The sequence below is a fragment of the Melopsittacus undulatus genome, chromosome 12 (genome assembly GCF_012275295.1).
Source record: "Melopsittacus undulatus isolate bMelUnd1 chromosome 12, bMelUnd1.mat.Z, whole genome shotgun sequence".
In the NCBI taxonomy this organism is placed as follows: Eukaryota; Metazoa; Chordata; class Aves; order Psittaciformes; family Psittaculidae; genus Melopsittacus; species Melopsittacus undulatus.
In genome coordinates, this window is record NC_047538.1 from 427,098 (window position 1) to 444,769 (window position 17,672).

A 17,672-nucleotide genomic window follows, 5' to 3' on the forward strand; every position below is an offset into this window, starting at 1 on the left:
CAGGGGCAGTGGGCAGCATGACTCCCCCTTTTCCTAAGGATTAGCAGGCCTCTCCTAAGCATCATCTGAGGGAGCAGCTTCCCCACGCTGCCCCTCTGCTCTGCTCTGAGGAGATGCAGGGCAGATGTGAGGAAGACATTTGTTACATGAGGGTGGTAAAACACTGGCACAGGTTGCTCAGAGAGGTGGTGGATGCCCCATCCCTGGAGACATTCCAGGCCAGGTTGGATGTGGTTCTGGGAACTTAATCTAGTTGAGGATGTCCCTGCTCATTGCAGGGGTAGGACCAGATGAGCTTTGAAGGTCACTTCCAGCCCAAGCTGTTTTCTGACTCTCTGACTCCTTGGAGGGGACACAGAGCACACACAGCCAGAGCCATCAGAGAACCAGCTTTTATGAGGGTGACCGGGAAGCCCATTGCTCACAAGCCACTACACAGAGGTGCCAAGCAGGGCCATGGCACAGCAGGGACGTGCTGCTCCATTGCAGAGGCAGCACGAGAATGAGGCAGGACATGGAGCAGCATTGGCAGCAGAGGGCTCACCAGGGAGCTGGTGTATCCTACAGAGACTGGCCAGCAAGAAGCAATGGGACCAGCTTGCCTGTGGTGCCTGGCTCCTCGCAGGATGCAGTGACAGGGAGCACGGTGTCCCTGCTGCAGGGCCTGGCAATCAGCAACCTCCTGCTTGACGGGTTGTTTCCTCCTTCCAAATTATGCTGAACCCCAATTCTTCCACCTGAGTCTGCCCATAGGCAATGAGCCTGGGGTGGCCACAGAGCGTCACCCCATGGTGACCCCATCCCATGACAACATGGCAGCCAGCGTGGGGCAACAACAAAAAGCATCCAACAGAGCCTGTGCCAACTCACAGAGAGCCTGGGGGGGGCGGGGGATTACAGGGAGATGAGCCCCCCACAGCAGGGGAGGGCAGGGCAGGGCAGGCTGTGGTGCTGGGGTGCAGGGGAAAGAGGGAGCCCAGCCCAGGGCACTGCTGGGGACCTCTGGGGACAAGACAACAAACCCAGGGTCCTGAGCACCCACAGCCTGGGTTTGCTCAGGGAAAGGTGGTGAGGATGCAGCTCCTTGTGAGCAGGGCAGGCACTGGGCTGAGGGGGCTGAGACGCAGCTCCTGGGCACTGGAGATGGGAAGGGAGGGAGCCAGCCCCACACACACACATTCTGGGGGGCATGGGAAGGGTGAGCATCCTCATCATCTCCACATGGAGCCACGTGCCCAGGGCAGACCCGGCAGCTCCACTATGGAAGGGACCAGGAGGAGGAGGGGGGGTCTCAGGCCCTGCCATGGGGAAGGGCTCAGGTGCTCCCGCAGCCCCGGGGGATCATCTCTTGCCGTCGGCGGTGTCGGTGACGGCCCGGCTGGCGGGCTGGGCGTTGGGCTGCACGGGCTGGACCCGCTCCTCCAGGCTGCCGCTGGGGAACACCACGTAGCGGGCGCTGAGGCGCTGCTCCCGCGGCTCCCGCAGGTTCTCCTTGCTGTGCCAGATGCCGTAACCGAAGTACACCAGCAGCCCTGCGGGGGGACAGCGGCTCCAGAGCCCACCGGGACGCGGCCGGCGGCCCCGCGAGCAGCGCAAGCCGCGGCCCCGGAGGGGGCTGCAAAGCTGCTTGAGGGAGAGAACGGATCCTGCAGATCCTGGGCAGAGGCGTCCCCAGGGAGGGGGAGCCCAGGGAGCTGCGGAGGGAGCAGGGGGTGGCTCTGGCCCAAAGCTTGAGGGAGGATCCAAGCCTCAGAGGGACAAGCCAAAACACTCCATAAACCTGAGAGAGTCAGGGAGCTGCTGGGAGATCTCAGCTCGTGTCTCCAAGGGGAAACGGGAGGCAGAAAGGGGCAAAGTGCTTTGTAAACCCATCCCTGGGGGGAAGAGCTGCCAAAGCCACCAGATGGCTTGCCCACCGCCAGGACCAGCCCGGTCCCACTCCCTGCCTTGCACTGCGCAGGAGCACTCACCGAGAAGCAGCCAGATGGCAAAACGGAGCCACGTCATGTAGCTGAGCTTCAGCATCAAATAGATGTTGAGGAGGATGCTCAGCGCTGGAGACAGGGGCACGAGGGGGATCTGCAGGAGGAAAGGAGCTGGGGCTGAGTGAGACCTGCAGGACCATGTTCCCGCTACTGAAAACTACAGACATAAAAGGTGGCACTGGTGAATGTGGGGGACAAATGACTGTCATGCTGGGCTTCCTGGAAGGAACAGCGGCAGCTGGGGAGCCAGGAGCTAGGCTGGTGAGGTGGGCATGGTGATGGACTGAACAACGTCCTGGAGCAACCCAGAGCCAGTGTGGTCCTTGCTGGAGCAGCCAGACCAGGGCATGGCAGGGAGGTGGAGTTACCACTGGTGTCACCACCCACACGGCTGCACCCGGGCTGGAACTGGAGGGGGGCATAAGGGGCACTAAAGTGGTTTGGAGGCTGGAGAAAAGAGCCTCAGTGCTTTCAGTGACCAGGACCTCCTGCGGGTCCATCGGAGCTGCTCCCACCCCACCGACCCCAGCACAGGGATTGTTCCTGCCTGGTCCCCAGCATACCTGGAAGGTCTGTGTGCTGTGCTGCTGCTCATGAGCCCATATGAGCAGGAGGCTGAGCAGGAAGCCCAGGCTGAAGAGGACCATCAGCAGCGAGTAGCTCCAGGTCGGCAGGTGGAGGTGGGTGCTGCCAAACACCAGGACGGAGCACAGGCAGATGGCTGACACCATCAAGGTCACCACGGCCACCGTGACCACCTCCCCTGGGTAGAAGTCACTAAGGAACTCCAGGTATGGCTCAAAACTTGCCTTCAGCTGCCCTGGCTCCCGGTGCTCTTTGCTCTTGTCCCTGTCCACCAGCTGGAGCTTGTCAGAGAAGGACTCGTACTCCTTCAGCTCACCGGCAGATGGACCCTCATGGGGCTCGGGACTGGGCTGGCCACGAGCCGCCGGTGCAGGGACATCCCCCTTCTGCTGCTGGAAGCGCAGAACGATGATGCTGGCAGCCACGAAGGTGTAGGCCAGCAGAGTGCCAATAGACAGGAACTGCACCAGGGCCTCCAGGTCGAAGACAAGGGCCAGCAGTGCCATGAGCAACCCGAAGACCACGATGCCAACAACAGGCACCTGCGTGTGGGGGTGCACCCGGGAGAAGATGTGGAAGAAGAGCCCGTCCTCGGCCATTGCGTAGACAATGCGTGGCAGGGAGAAGAGGTTGCTCAACAGGACCGTGTTCATTGCTGAGGGGTGGGCAGGAGAAGGAGGACCATGTCAGACCCACACCACCCTGGATCCCAGCCCCCATAACGAGCAGCACTCCCACCACTGTCTGTACTCACCACAGATGGAGCCAGTGGCCACAAGGAACCCTGCCCAGGCGTAACCCCTCCTGTAGAATGCATCTGCCAGGGCAGAGTCTGGGTCCAGAGTGTGCCAGGGCACCATCAGCGTCAGCACCACCGACACCAGGATGTAGGCACCGGTGGCCAGCCCCAGGGAGAAAGCAATGGCCCTGGGGACAGCTCTCTGCGGGTTCCTGGCCTCTTCGCTGGAGGCTGCGATGACATCGAAGCCCACGAAGGCATAGAAGCAGGTGGCTGTGCCGGCCATGATGCCCGACAGCCCGTATGGGGCAAAGCCACCCTCCTGGGCACTCCAGTTCTTGGGCTGTGCAAGGATGAACCCCATGATGAGGATAAAGAGGATGACACCCATGCTGATGGCCGAGAACACGTGGTTGAGCCAGGAGGACACTTTAGCCCCAAAGGAGATGAAGGCGGTGGCAACCAGCAGGATTGCAGCCGCCAGGAAGTCAGGGTAGTGAGCGAGGAATGGCACGTGCCAGGTGCCCACGTGGGTCTCGGTGAAGTTCTTTATCTTGTGGTTGAAGATGGAGTCGAGGTAGCCGCTCCAGGCCCTGGCCACTGCGGCTCCTCCGATCATGTACTCCAGCAGCACGTTCCAGCCGATGAGGAAGGCCCAGATCTCCCCCACGGACACGTAGGTGAACATGTAGGCAGAGCCCGTCTTGGGAACGCGGGCTCCAAACTCAGCATAGCACAGAGCAGCCAGGAGCGAGGCAAAGCCGGCAATGATGAAGGAGACGATGACGGCAGGGCCGGCCATCTCCTTGGCCACGGTGCCTGTGAGGACATACAGCCCAGAGCCCACCATGCCCCCGATGCCCAGCAGTGTCAGGTCAATGGTGGAAAGGCATCTGTTGAAGGATGTCTCCATCATGTCATCCTCCAGGGTCTTCACTCGGTTGAGTTTCTGGCAGAAGCGGGTCAGGTCGGTGGAGCGGGGCAGCCATCGCGCCATCCTGGAGGCAGTGGGTCCTGTCCTCGGCCAGACCTTGCCTGGAGACCTGGCGGAGGAGCAGGAAGGTGTCAGCATCCCCCCTGCAAGGATGCACTGGGTGGTGGGGACGGGGTGGAAAAGGCACCAGGGCATATTCAAAGTGTCCCTCCCTCCTCAGCCAGCACTGGGTTCAGCACTGGAGCGTGTCCTCGCCCAGGTGGTGGCTCAGGACACACAAGCACCTGTGGGGACCCATGCTCATGTGCCAGGAGGGAAGGAACCCACAGCACCTCTGAGGCAGCATCTCCGAGGGTTTTCTTTTTAACCAGAGCTGCATTAAACCCAAACCAGGCTGCTCTGGCCCTGCTGAACATTTCTCTGCTGCTTCCCCCCCACCTTATTCAACATCTCCCTGACCTGGTGTGCCAGGAGGCTGGGGAGGGTGGGATGCAGCATCCTCAGTGACATTGCTTAGTGGTGGACTTGGCAGTCTTGGGGTAATGGTTGGACTTGATGATCTTAAAGGTCTTTTCCAACCTGATTGATTCTATGATTCTGTCTCCCCTGGTTGCCCAGGGATAGCCCAGGCATGACTTGGTGTGCAGCAGGAAGTCCAGAGCAGCTCCAAGCGAGGACGTGGAAGATCCTGGGCAGACCAGGAAACACATCAGGCTTCTGGAGACCAGAAGGAGGCACCTGGCATCTTCAGGTACTGCTTTACGGCTGCTCCATGGGGCAGCCAGTGATTCCAGGGACGCTCTCCCCTCCTCCCTGTGCTGGGATACGAGTATCCTAGATCCCCAAGCCCCAGGTCCTGCTCAGAGGGCTCTCAGTGCAGCCCTGCTCCCTGGCTCCATTGGTCCCAGAGGCCAAAAGGTCCTGTAAAAGCCGCTGTGAGCTGCCGGCATCACATCGGCCCATGGGGACAAGGGGTCTGTTGGCACCAAACGCGCTGGAGGCACCCCCAGTCCCTCTTCGGACAACCCGTGCACGGGATGTAAGGGGTCAGTGTCGGGGTACCCGACCCCAATGCACCCAACAGGGGACACGGAGCTGGACGGGGCAGTCACGGTCCCCCCGGCCCGAGATTCCTGCCGCGGTGCACCCCTCCCGGCCCCTGCGCGCTCCGCACCTCCCGGCCCCGCCGCCGCGGAGGGTCCCGCTCCCCGGCCCGCTCCCCACCTGCTCCGCGCCGCCGCCGCCGCCGCCCGGCTCCGCCTCCCCGGCCCGGCGGAAGGGCGGGACCCGCGCGGGTGTCCCTCGGGGCGGGGGGAGCCGGCGGTGCCCCCGCGGTGCCCGCGCCGGGGGTGGGAGCGGCGGGGCCCGGCCCCGGGGGGTGCAGAGGGGATGAGGGGCTGAGCCGCGGACACCGCCGGGGGGAGCCTGCCTCTCCCTGCTGGGGTATGGAGAGCAGGGACCTCCTCCGTGCTCAGGTTCTCGACATGGAGAAGCAGCAGAGGGTGAGCTCTGGAATCACAGAACCAACCAGGCTGGAAAAGCGGTTCAAGCTCATCCAGTCCAACCGCTCCCCAGCACTGCCAAGGCCACCCATGGCACTGAGGCCTCGTCTCCACGCTGTGTGAACACTTGCAGGTACAGTGACTGCAGCCCTGCCCTGGGCAGCCTGTTCCAATGCCTGAGCACCCTCTGGGGAAAGAATTGTTCCTCAGCTCCATCTAAACCTGCCCTAATGCAGGCTGAGGCCGTTTCTTCTTGTCCTATCACTTGGCTACTGAGCACTAAACCTGATGTCCTGAGTGGTAAGCCAACTCAGAGCCCACCGTGCAGCACTCAGGGCTCTCACCTGCACAAATAAATCCTCATCCATACTGGACCATCTCCTTATGCAGGGGGGACCTCACTATCCCCCTCATCAGTACACGAAATGGAAGCAGGAAGCAGGACTTGTCCACTTCTACCACCCATTATTCCCCTTCCTCCTGCGGATGGGTGACTGCGGGGCTGGCATAGAGATGTAGCTCTCTTGTTGGTCACCTCACACCACACCACAGAGCCCCATTGGCTCATGCATCCCCTCTCCATGTGGCTTCTGGCACACAAGGAGACTCAGGCAGGAGCTGCCACCAAAGGGGTCCGTAGCCTGGGGCAAGAGCCTCGGAGTTCCATAGGTAGTTGAACCACAGAGCCAACAACCAAAGCCAGTGATCCTCTGCAGCACTTCCAGTTCCTTCAGGTCAGTCACCAGGTCCATCCCCAGCACCACCACAGCTGAAGAGGCTGAGCTGTGCTGAAATCACACCCAGTGCCCCTCTATCCTGCTGCTTTATTCCCTATCCCAGCAATCAACCCCTCCTGCCTGCACTGCTGCTCCCTCCTCACACATAAAACCTTTCCGAAACCCACCCCGAGGCACAGGCATGAGAAACGCCCGCTTGAATGGGCTGCCTGGCAGAGCATCCGCAGCCAGATGGTGGGAGCCGGAGGCGGGAGAGCTGCCGTTGTCATGGCAGTGCTGGAGCAGCCTCCGGGATCCCGGCAACAAGGGGGATGGCAGCTGCGAGCTCTGCAGGCGAGCTCTGGGTCCAGGTGGGCTCTGCTCCTCATGGCACAACTCTGACCTCCTGCACAAGCTGCCCCTGAGCTGCTCCAGTCCCACCATCGGCTCTGCTGCTGCTGCAGGAGCTGCTCCAACCCCGGCATCAGGCAGGCTCTCTTCATGCAATAGAAGCCATTGTTCATCCTCGACTTCCTCATCCTCACCCCTTGGCAAGCAGTTTCCTTGCTAACAGCTCTGACTATGCACAGAAGAATAGATTCAGCACCAGGGACTGCTCCTGCCTGCGTGTGTCCTCACAGGCCCAACGGTGTCTCCAGAGGGGAATGTTGTCCACTCTGCTCAACAGTTCAGCAGTTGAGTGCAGGGCTCCCAGCAGAGGCTCCGGAGGCAACACAGCTCAAAATGGTTCATGGAGATCCTGTGATGGTGCAGGGCCCACATCAGCCCACTTTCCAGCTGAATGGGGCTTGAAGCAACCTGCTGTAATGGAAGGTGTCCCTGCCCATAGCAGGGGGTTGGAACTCAATGAGGTTCCTTCAGCCCAAACCAGTCTGGGATTCTATGGTGACTCTGTACAATCCTTGCTCTGGGAATGCCAGAAAACCCTGAAATGGTGATCCAGGTACAGTCATAGCTCTTCAATACACAATGGCCCTGGGTCTTCAAGCAACCCCAAATAGCTTCTCTGACCTGAATTTGACCTGTGAACACCCAAAGTGCTCACAGCCTCCCCTTGCACCAATCCATCCCTACGGGCAGCTCATACTGCCCAACCCCATCACAGTCCCTCCACCCTTGAAGTGATCCCTTACCCAGCTTAAAGCCAGTGCCCCCACTCTCCCATGCACTGCATCCCGGGGTCATCAGTCCTGACAGATATCAGAGACACTTCAAAGTTCCCCACATTCACCAAGCAGGGCTGGGACAGAGGTACTCACAGCCATGGATATTTGGAAAGCTGCAGCCCCCGAGACAGAACAGATTTTATTTCTCTGCATTTAGAAACTGGTTTAAGGAAATGCCCTCAGGATGTGTCTCCTGCAAAGTTGAGTGGGACACTGCAAACACAGCCCAGTAATGCTGGTCAGAATCCAAAAATCCTCCCCTGATGCTGGTACCTGTTCAGTGTCTCTGGAAGAACCTGTTCAAGAGGCTCTTTGTGCTTCAGCACACACAGAACCATCTTCTTGTAGAGAAACTCAGACATTTTTCCCAGCTGCCAACCATCTATAGATGGTGAGTCTGCCTCCAACTCCTCACCTCTCCCATTCCTTACCAGAGACATCAAAATGTCTCCTCAAATCCAGAGGATTTCCTGACACAGTAAAAAGTGAACGCATGACCAGTCTATTCATTAGGGAAATGAGAAGAAAACTCCAGGAAGAAACCAGCAGACTTGCTCGTTCAGGAAAAAGCCCTCTCAGACTCGGATTCCTTCTGCTGTAGCTTCCTAATCAGCTCCAGTAAATTCATCTGTAAAGTCAGCTCCTGCAAAGGAAAGAGATGATTTTGCAAGAACATGATCCCATTCCCTGCTGCGGGAAGCAGAAAGGATGTTTGAACCACCCACTCAAGAGCTGCTCATCGTCAGGGAACAAAAGAGAAACCATGGAAATACCAACCAAAGCCTTTCTCTGGTTCAAGTGCTTCTGTAAGATACATGGCAGTAATTTCTTAACAGATCTGCTGCAAAGTACAGCTCTTGGGAGTCCCGGGGCCTTAGAATACACTGAGGATTCAGAGGGGTTCTTGACCATGACAAATGCAGCTGGAACCAGCCAGCTCTGCGGGTTTCCCCTTCTGGAGCAGCAGCATCCCCTTGCACAGCTACACCCCATGCCATCCTTCAACAGCACTTTCCACACACTGATCCTTTTCCAGTACAGAAGGGCAGGAAACAGGAGGGATCACTTTGCGTCCTAACTGGAGTCTGTGTGCAGCACACTGCTGTGCTGGGGCACCAAATTCCTTCTAGGTGTGTCATTCCCCTTCAAAAACTCCCCTTTTCCATGGGTGAAGACCACTGTTTCCTATAGTCAACACACTCAGCATATGGTTTCCTTACCATCTGTTCATTCTTTAGTTACATTTAGCTCACAAGCCACTTACACTGTTGGAGCAGCAAACCCCATGAATGCTGCTCTGTGACTCAGGCTTGCAGACATTCCCTTACGGAACTAAAAGAAGCCTATTTTGGTAAAAACCTATTGAACGCATAAGCAGGTATTTTATACAACAGATATAGAGGAAACACCCCAGCATGTGGAGAACAGATTCCCGGAGGGATTTCTTAGCTGAAGGTGGCGTTCACAGGTACAAGCCAAGGTCTGCATCTGATGTGCCAGCTACTGTAACAGCAAACTTAAACCTCAGCAAACAGGAACCCTGTGAAGAGTTATCACTTCTAAAAGGCAGGGGCAGGAGGGCAGATAAAGAGCTGCTTTCATCATACCAGTGAGGAACATCAGAACAGGAAAAACAAGAGGCTTGCTCATGGCTGCACAGCAGACTCAGTGGGGTTTAGAGGGTGCCTGTTTAACTAACTTGATTTAAGCCACTTTTTCTCACTAGCAGGTCTTTATGGAAGTCAAATTTAATCAGCTACACCTCCCTCCCTGTTAAGAACAGCCTGCTTCTGCATTCCCTGCAAACTCCTGCGGCATTCCAAGGAGACTTTGGAAGTTTTATTTCCACTGCTCATAAGTTTCAGAAGCAAATGCACTGGGGAAACCACAACCAATGTTCTAATCACAGCCTGAGATCATCATCTCCAGCAAGTCACGTGCAAGGATTAACAAGAGGCCTCATAAAGACTTTGCCAAGGCAGTTTGTACAGTGAGTGAGGTACAGCAATGATAAACCTATGCAACTTCTTATTTAGGTGTTATTCAGCCTCATGCAGGAGCCACAGGATTGCAGCACAGCCTTCCTAACCTATACACTGGGAAAAACACAGCAGAGAGCTGGGATGTTGCCATGCCTCATGGTTTTCTGCTCCTTTGATAAAAACCCAGTACTCGGTCCACAAAGGGCACATTGCTCATCAGCTGATGGGGCAAAGGATGGGTCATTCTCTCTGATCCAGTGATTCAGAATTAATTAAGAGCAAGAGGCTGATACAAGTGTGCTGTCAGACCTTACAGTTCCTGCCCAAACACCAACCTGTGGGTTGGTGGTGATGTAGAAGCCAGACACACCAGCCTTCTCCAGAGTGCTCTGTTGGTCTATCACTTTTTGATCCAGTTCCAGGACTATCTTCTCATCCATCATTCGTTGTTCTTCTCGAATTCGTTGCTCCACAGCCTGACAAAGATGACAATCAATGCAAACTCGTGGAATATCTGCTTTTCTCCTACCTTCTGTCACCTCCCAAGTCTGTTCCTGGAAATGAAGAGCCATTCAACCCTGAATCACTCCCACCCCAAGGACAGCAGAAGGCAGCAATTATAGCCCTGGGTCTTGCTTCCTCCAGTTGCCATGTCTCAGCAAAACTACCACTCCAGAAAATGCAGGAAAACCTCTGGGACCATCCTCCTCTCTGTGTCTGGAGGCCAGAAAAGACCATGATCAGTATCTGAACGGCTCTTCCTGAGGAGCCAAGGTCTGAGCTATGGCTGAGAACAGGCTCTGGAGAAGTCCAAGGAAAGACTTGGAGGAGGAGCAGAAGTCACCGAAGCCCATCAAGGTGCCAGTTCAGACACCTTCTGGAGCCTCTGTGTTCCCTGGACACCAACACACAGAGGTGGGGCTGTAAATCACACCCAGATCCCAGTTACTGGTGGAGCTGAACTGCTCAAAAACCCAACTTCAGAACTGGAACCCACTTTATGTGGTATTGACAAGAGCAAGCTGAAGCCTGGCTTAGGCCTATGGTGTGCTGGGGCTCTACTTTTGGCAGGCTGAGAACATTACCCTGGACATCAGGAGTGGTAGCACACTCTGGGAGCGCTCCCATGCTGCAGGACAGAGCACTGCCACCCAGCTACGGAGGAAACTTCAACCAGCCAAACATGATGGGGAGGTAAGAAGAAAGAAGAGGAATGAAGGGGATGAGGAAAACCCAGCTCACATCAAAAGCCATGTGTGTGTGGAGGCAATACAACCGTACCGGGTGCAGTGAGCAACAGAACCCACATGCAAGCCACAGGGAAAGTTAGGAGGTGTTAAATCCCATCTACAGGAAAGACATGGATCTGCTGAAGAGGGTCCAGAGGACTGACACAGAAATGGTCAGAGGGCTGAAGCACCTCTGCTATGAGGAAAGGCTGAGAGAGCTGGGCTTGTGCAGCCTGGAGAAGACTCCAAGGAGTCTTATTGCAGCCTTTCAGTTACTAGAATGGATATAAGATAGGAATACTTTTTAGCAGGGCTGGTTGCAGCAGGACGAAGGGTGATGGGTTGTGAGAACAAGGGGGGATTCAGGATGTGAGGAAGACATTTGTTACCATGAGGGTGGTGAGACAAGGGTTGGAACTGGATGAGCTTTATGGTCCCTTCCAACACAAACTATTCCATGGCTCTATGCCAGCAAGCCCAGGCAGGACCTCACCTCCATCTCCCGCTGCTGGGCAGCGCGGAGCAGGGGCAGGTTGTGGGGCCTGCAGCACTGCTGAGCCTCCTTGTGCCGGTGGAAAAGCTCCTGCTTCATCCCTGCAGCAGGACAGGCAGCGGGTCAGGGCATGGCACCGTCAGCCCCCCCCCGCCCCCCCCCCCCCGCCATCTCTCCACGTGTCCCACAACCTGCCACAACCCAGCACCACACCCGCCTCCCGTGTGCCCCGGACCCACGTTCCCCCGCATGTACCCATCGACTCCCTCCCAGTACCGCCCCGCACAGCCCTACTGCCCCCAACCCGTGCCCTGGGCCTCCCCTGGTCTGTGCCCGCCCCATGTCCTCCCCAAGCGCCCGGGCGCAACCCGATGCCCTGCACCCTCCCCCGGTGTCCCTCCCCGGTGCCTTCCCCACAATCCCCCTCTGCTTCCCTCAGGTCCCCCCACCGTTACCCCACGCCCAGTTCCCCCTGCGCCGCCTTCCCCCCCGCTGAGCTTCGGTGCCCTCCCCGGTCCCCCCTCGCGCCTCCCGGTTCCCCGCGGTGCCCCCCGCCGGTTCCCTCTCCCCGTTCCTCCCCGCGGACCGCGGTGCTCGCTGTGCAGCTGCAGCCTCTGGCTGTAGAGGTTCTTCTCGGTGAGGTGCTGGATCTCCAGCAGACCCTGGACGATCTCGAACACGGTCCCGTCCAGCAGCGCCAGCGCCAGATCACTCAGCGTCGTGTAGGAGAGGCGCTGCTGACAGGGGCTGCAGGCATGGGTCAGCTCCGGCCGCCGCGCCGCGGCCCGGCCCGCTCCGCTCCGCTCCGCTCACCTGGGCAGCGCCTTCACCAGCGCCTGCAGCTCGGACAGCAGCCGGTAGTGCCGCTCCTGCTGCCGGGACCGCGCCCGCGCCTCCGCGGCCTCCAGACCCCCGGCTCCGGCACCGAACCGCGACATGACACTCCCCCACGCTCCGCGCCTGCGCCGCACCGACACTACGTCTTCTGCCTGGCCACGCCTCCTTCCCCGTGCGCGGTCCTAGTGCCCTCCGATCGAGCCGCTTTCGCGGGTAACAGTGGCTGCATTGTAGAGCTGTAGAAACATGGAATCATGGATCAGCTGGCTTGGGAAAGATTTCAGCTCATCCAGTCCAACCGCTCCCCAGCACTGCCAAGGCCACCACTGACCCATGGCACTGAGGCCTCGTCTCCACGCTGCGTGAACACTTGCAGGGACGGTGCCTGCAGCCCTGCCCTGGGCAGCCTGTTCCAATGCCTGAGCACCCTCTGGGGCAGGAATTGTTCCTCAGCTCCATCTAAACCTGTCCTGGTGCAGCTTGAGGCCATTTCCTCTTGTCCCATCCCTTGTTCCTTGGGAGCAGAGCCCAGCCCCTCCTGGCTTCATCCTCCTGTCAGGCACTTGTAGGGAGCCATCAGGTCCCCCCTGAGCCTTCTCTTCTCCATCTGAACCCCCAGGTCCCTCAGCCGTTCCCCATCTCTCTTGTGCTCCAGGCCCTGCACCAGCTCCATTGCCCTTCTCTGGCCCCACTCCAGCACCTCAATGCCTCTCTTGTAGTGAGGGGCCCAGAGCTGAACACAGGATCTAAGGTGCAGCCTCAGCAGTGCCCAGTGCAGGGGGATGATAGTGATGATGGTCATCTTCATGAGCAGAAGAAGCCATCACCTCCCACCTGCCCCTGGGGCCCTATGTGTAGGTGGTGCCCAATGGCTAGGGTGTCTCTGAGCACTACTGTGACCAGTGCTCTCCTGGGGGTTCCTCTCCACCCATCCCTTCTGTATGCATCGCTGACATCAGAGGAATTCCACTCTCCAGCCTCATTGCTTCATTCATTCACATCTTGACTTCATGGTTTCAGTCCAGCCCATGAGCTGGGGACCATTCCCTATGGACACCAAGCCAGGCCATGTTTGTGGGTTCACTGGGGAGCCCTGGGAAGGGTGAGACACATCCTCCTCCTCACCCCAGCTTCCAGGGTTCCTTCCCAATCCCTTAAACATGCGGAGTTTATTAAGTGCATTTCGACTTCAATCACACTGCTGGGGTGGCCACCATTCCTTTCAGTGAGCACTCGGTGCAGGTAATGAGATCAGTGCCCAGCACAGGCCGAGTTGCAAACTCATTTTAGCAGCATGCGCAAGAGGTTCCTGGCTTGAATTAGCACAATGAGATATCCGCCGAAATGTACTAAAAATGCTTTAGAAGCAGAAGGTTTAATATGATTTCAAAGCGTGCTGGAGAGGAGTAGAAATGGCTGTGTTGGGAGAATGTGAAGCATCCTCAGGCAAACAGGGCATTCCTAGAACATCCTTGGATATACATTTCCTTTTTTCCTTTCCCCTTCTTGTGCTGGGACACTTGATGATCTTAAAGATCTTTTCCAACCTGGTTGATTCTATGATTTGGTCATGTCTTTTCCCCTCCCAGTGTCACATCTCCACCACAGGATGGAGCAGACCCTGCCTTGATCTTGCCATCTTCACCATCTCGATGGGACTCCTGTTCTCTTCCCAAGGCTGTTTCAAGGGTCAGTTGAAGCCTTGTGCTGCCTGGGCATGAGATGGCTGTCTTGAACCCAGACCCTCAGCAGCAGCATCTTGACCTCGACCCTGAGAAGCACAGGACTGGAGAGGAGTGACCATGCATGAGGCTTGGCTGTGGGGTGCCCAGGAAGTAGCTGAGGAGCTCAGCTGTGGAGCAGTGAGCGTGCTCCAGGGACAGCTCCAAAGGCATGATCCAGTGCCTTTGTGCCCCTGTTGAAGGTGTTGTGGCTGAGGGGTGCAGGGAGGGGGCCGCTGGGGCCCCTGCTCCACTGCGGACATTCCTCTCCCTTGCTTTGTGCTGCAGGAAGTCTGTGCTTCCTCCCTTCCCAGCGCTGCTCCCGCTCAATAGCTACCAGATGTGGTTCCCATGCGCTTCTCATTACCCTGGCCGGCTCCAGGCACTGCCTGCTGCAGGCTGGTGGGCTGGAGCCTGCAGAGCATGGGGATACGGGGGATCTGGAGCAGATATGTGAGCTGGTGTGCATTGCAGGAGGCAGCTGGCTCCTGTGTGTATAGGGCTCATGCTGCCTTTGGTGTTGGGATGGGATGCTGGTGGTGATTGCAGGGTGCTCTCACTGTGGTGGATGGAGCTGGAGCTGAAGGACAGGGCACTCCAATGACACATGCATGAGTGGACACAGGGCTCTGAGTTGAGGGAAGAAGCTCAAGGAGCTGAAGTGCAGCCCGGTTGCCCACTGGGGACAATCTGCAGCCCCAGGCAGGATGAGGCCTTATGCATGTGCTATGAGGAGTCATCAGGAGAGCAGGATGCTCCTTGCCACAGCACAGAGGGAGCCAGGGGAAGGGGTTTCAGCACCAGTCCTCCAACTCCATTTGGCACTGGGTGCATGGTCACCCACCGTAGTGGCTTTGCCACCCATTCCCAGCCTCCTTTCCCCTTTTTTGGGTCACTTGAACCTTGTGTCTGACCTCAGCCTTGTGCAGCTCATCCCTGGGTGAGCGTGTGGCCAGGGCTGCCGGAGCCTCACAGCCTCAGGCTCACCGGATTGATTCCAATTTAAACAGTGCAGAGTAAAAGTGTTTCCCCCACTCTGGCCTCTGGAGCTGAATATGTGAACGGGAATTTCACCCCTGAGCTGCAGCTAAAATAAGATCTGGATTGAGGTGGTCGCTGGCTCAGTGATGTTGGGTGAAACTTTCATGCTCCCTTCCTGATGGCTGCTCATAGAGCTGGTAGAGCAAAGGCTACAGACACAGAAAAGTGGGGTTTGACCTGCTTGCATAATTACAAACATGTCAGCAAACATGGCCGGGCTTTGGCTGTCCAGCTGAGCATCCACGGGGACCCAAGAAGATGCTGCACACACACATCCTGACTGCACACCAATCCCTGGGAGGAGAAGGGGATGCTCAGCCAGGGTGAATTCATGTTAGTTGTAGCTCAGCAGCCCAGAAGCTCCTCATGTCTCCCCTCCCTGCAGAGCAGAGGGGTTGTCAGAAGGTCTGTTTGATGTGGGGTGGCAGGTCTCTACCACCCCATGGATAACCTGATACTGCTGGGTGAGCCAGGCATGGGAGCTGCATGGGGGCTCTCAGGTCACTGCAGGGTGCTTCATACCTGGAAGGGAGATGGAGTGGGACAGAGAAGAAGTGGCGGCTTGGCCTGCAAGGACTGCAAGAGTGCAAAGGATGTAAGGGATGCAAAAGGTGTGATGAGCTGTAAGGGATGCAGCAGACCACAGCCATCCCCTTCCACCTCTTGTCCCGGGGCTGCCCCTGCCTCTGTTTCAGCCTTTTGCACTGATCCAGACCTATGGGTCCTGTCCAAGGACTGCTCCAGAGGGTCGATCTCGCTGTGCCCCTGCAGCCACCACATGAGCAGGGACAGTTACAGGACTCACTCCCTTCCCCTAAGGATATTGTCAAGGTCTTCCAACACCACTTGTCCCACCGAGGTGGCTGCTGCTCCTGCACACAGGGCACCCATTGAACTCTGGTGCAGCTTGGGGAAAACGTGGCCAGCCCCAGCAGCAGCAGAAGCTGAGGCTGATCCTGTAATGAACCCCAGCCCTTGGCAGAGCACTGACACTGAGCTGTCATTTGTGCTTCCACCTGGACTAAAGGAGGACAGGCATGATATGGGGTAGGAGTAAAGCAGGTAGTGGCACTGGGGATGCCTCTGACTATCTCCTTTCTGATTATTGTTCCTCTCCTGCTTGAGTGCACTCATGCTTTCTGTGCAGAAATAGGGATTTTTTCCAAGTGATACCAGACAGAGCTTCCAGAGGCTGTAATGAATGCTCAAGCGCTTGCATCTGCTCATACTCCGCTCTGTGTGCTAGAAATGCATTTGTGGCCCCAAAGTATTGCAGCTGATGAGCTTCATCCCTTTGCTTTGTGCACTTTATTAGGGCAAGGGCTTGGCTAGTGCTCTGGATCAGGCAGCCCTGAGGAGAAGGACTTGGGGGTGCTGGGTGAGGAGAAGCTCTCCATGACCCAGCTTCAGTGAGTGCTTGAGCCCAGAACCCCCCTGTGTACTGGGCTGCACCCCCAGAGCGTGAGCAGCAGCTCAGGGAGGGGATCCTGCCCCTCTGCGGTGCTCTGGGGAGACCCCCCTGCAGCCCTGATCCAGCTCTGGGGCAGCAGCACAAGAGGGACATGGAGCTGTTGGAGCGAGTGCAGAGGAGGCCATGGAGCTGCTGCGAGGGCTGGAGCAGCTCTGCTCTGGAGCCAGGCTGAGAGAGCTGGGCTGGGGCAGCCTGGACAAGAGAAGGCTCCTGAAGGGGAGACCTGAGAGCAGCTCCAGGGCCTAAAGGGGCTGCAGGAAACCTGGAGAGGGGCTTGGGACAAGGGCCTTGTAGGGACAGGCCAAGGGGAATGGCTTTAACCTGCCAGAGGGGAGACTGAGATGAGCTCTTAGGCAGAAGTTCTTCCCTGTGAGGATGCTGAGGCACAGGGTGCCCAGAGAAGCTGTGGCTGCCCCATTGCTGGCAGTGTTCAAGGCCAGGTTGGACACAGGGGCTTGGAGCAGCTGCTCCAGGGGAAGGGGTCCCTGCCTGTGGCAGAGGTTGGAACTGGATGAGCTTTAACGTCCCTTCCAACACAAACCAGTCTGTAATTCACCCATATGTCCCGGGGACATTCCAGTGCCACCAGATGGGCCATTCCTGGAGTCCAGTCTCCTAGGGAAGGCAACCAGGGTCCATTCCATCCACTTTTGGGGCAAAGAAGAAAAGGACCATTTCCTCATCTATAACACACCCACTTGAAGACACCACGTGAAATATCAGTTGAATGTATACTTACATCCCCATAGCCCTGGCTGGTGTGGTGCTGGTGGAGCTGATGGAGCTCCCTAAGTGCCTCACAATACCCCCTCCAGCATGAGATACCTCTGGCACTGATGGGAGGCACATTCCCAATACAATGTTGGGAGCCCGCTGTCCTGTCTGTGTTTCATTCCCATTGGAGTTCCTGTTCTGAGTTTATTTTTGGTAGGGCCTGAAATAGGATCTGGATTGTTGCCATTGGGCTCCCTTTTATCACTGCTTGCTGGCCAAGCCAGAGCAATGTGCTCTTGTCCAACCCAATGGTTCCTTCTTCAGGTTGGGAAAGTGGGAGGGAATGGGAAGCAGATCACTGTTGCAGTGCTGGTGAAGAAAATTGGCCATGAGTGCTACTGTGCTCCTCTGCTCCCCTGGATGAGGTGCTGGTGGGGAGGAGGGCTGGTAGCTGTGGGACAGGTCCTGCTCCATCACAGCATCATCTGCCACCCTCAGCCACTGCTCTGCCCTGGTCACGGCAATGCATTTAGTGA

The 17,672-nt window shown here is 57.3% G+C and overlaps 2 protein-coding genes across 2 annotated transcripts; both read right to left on the reverse strand.

The window, feature by feature from the left end:
* Window positions 1–378: 378 nt before the first annotated feature.
* Window positions 379–5,502, reverse strand: SLC7A4 (solute carrier family 7 member 4). The gene is made up of 5 exons (XM_034068623.1): window positions 5,468–5,502; window positions 3,325–4,352; window positions 2,549–3,225; window positions 1,971–2,079; window positions 379–1,532 (listed from the first exon to the last, which is right to left on the reverse strand). The coding sequence occupies exons 2-5, from the start codon at window positions 4,304–4,306 to the stop codon at window positions 1,342–1,344; spliced, it is 1,959 nt and encodes a 652-aa protein (XP_033924514.1). The 5' UTR covers window positions 4,307–4,352; window positions 5,468–5,502; the 3' UTR covers window positions 379–1,341.
* Window positions 5,503–7,750: 2,248 nt separating this feature from the next.
* Window positions 7,751–12,307, reverse strand: DGCR6 (DiGeorge syndrome critical region gene 6). The gene is made up of 5 exons (XM_034068624.1): window positions 12,166–12,307; window positions 11,939–12,099; window positions 11,353–11,453; window positions 9,966–10,106; window positions 7,751–8,291 (listed from the first exon to the last, which is right to left on the reverse strand). The coding sequence occupies exons 1-5, from the start codon at window positions 12,288–12,290 to the stop codon at window positions 8,208–8,210; spliced, it is 612 nt and encodes a 203-aa protein (XP_033924515.1). The 5' UTR covers window positions 12,291–12,307; the 3' UTR covers window positions 7,751–8,207.
* Window positions 12,308–17,672: the final 5,365 nt, after the last annotated feature.

What these genes read in the sequence shown, in the direction of transcription:
- SLC7A4 (XM_034068623.1), bottom strand. Translation starts at nt 4,306, where the DNA reads ATGGCGCGATGGCTGCCCCGCTCCACCGACCTGACCCGCTTCTGCCAG. An exon ending in GGCCACTGGCTCCATCTGTG is followed by an intron (nt 3,226 to 3,324) that starts GTGAGTACAGAC and finishes CCCACCCCTCAG; the next exon opens with CAATGAACACGGTCCTGTTG. An exon ending in ACAGCACACAGACCTTCCAG is followed by an intron (nt 2,080 to 2,548) that starts GTATGCTGGGGA and finishes TTCCTCCTGCAG; the next exon opens with ATCCCCCTCGTGCCCCTGTC.
- DGCR6 (XM_034068624.1), bottom strand. Translation starts at nt 12,290, where the DNA reads ATGTCGCGGTTCGGTGCCGGAGCCGGGGGTCTGGAGGCCGCGGAGGCG. An exon ending in GCTGCACAGCGAGCACCGCG is followed by an intron (nt 11,454 to 11,938) that starts GTCCGCGGGGAG and finishes GTCCTGCTGCAG; the next exon opens with GGATGAAGCAGGAGCTTTTC. An exon ending in ACATCACCACCAACCCACAG is followed by an intron (nt 8,292 to 9,965) that starts GTTGGTGTTTGG and finishes TTTCCTTTGCAG; the next exon opens with GAGCTGACTTTACAGATGAA.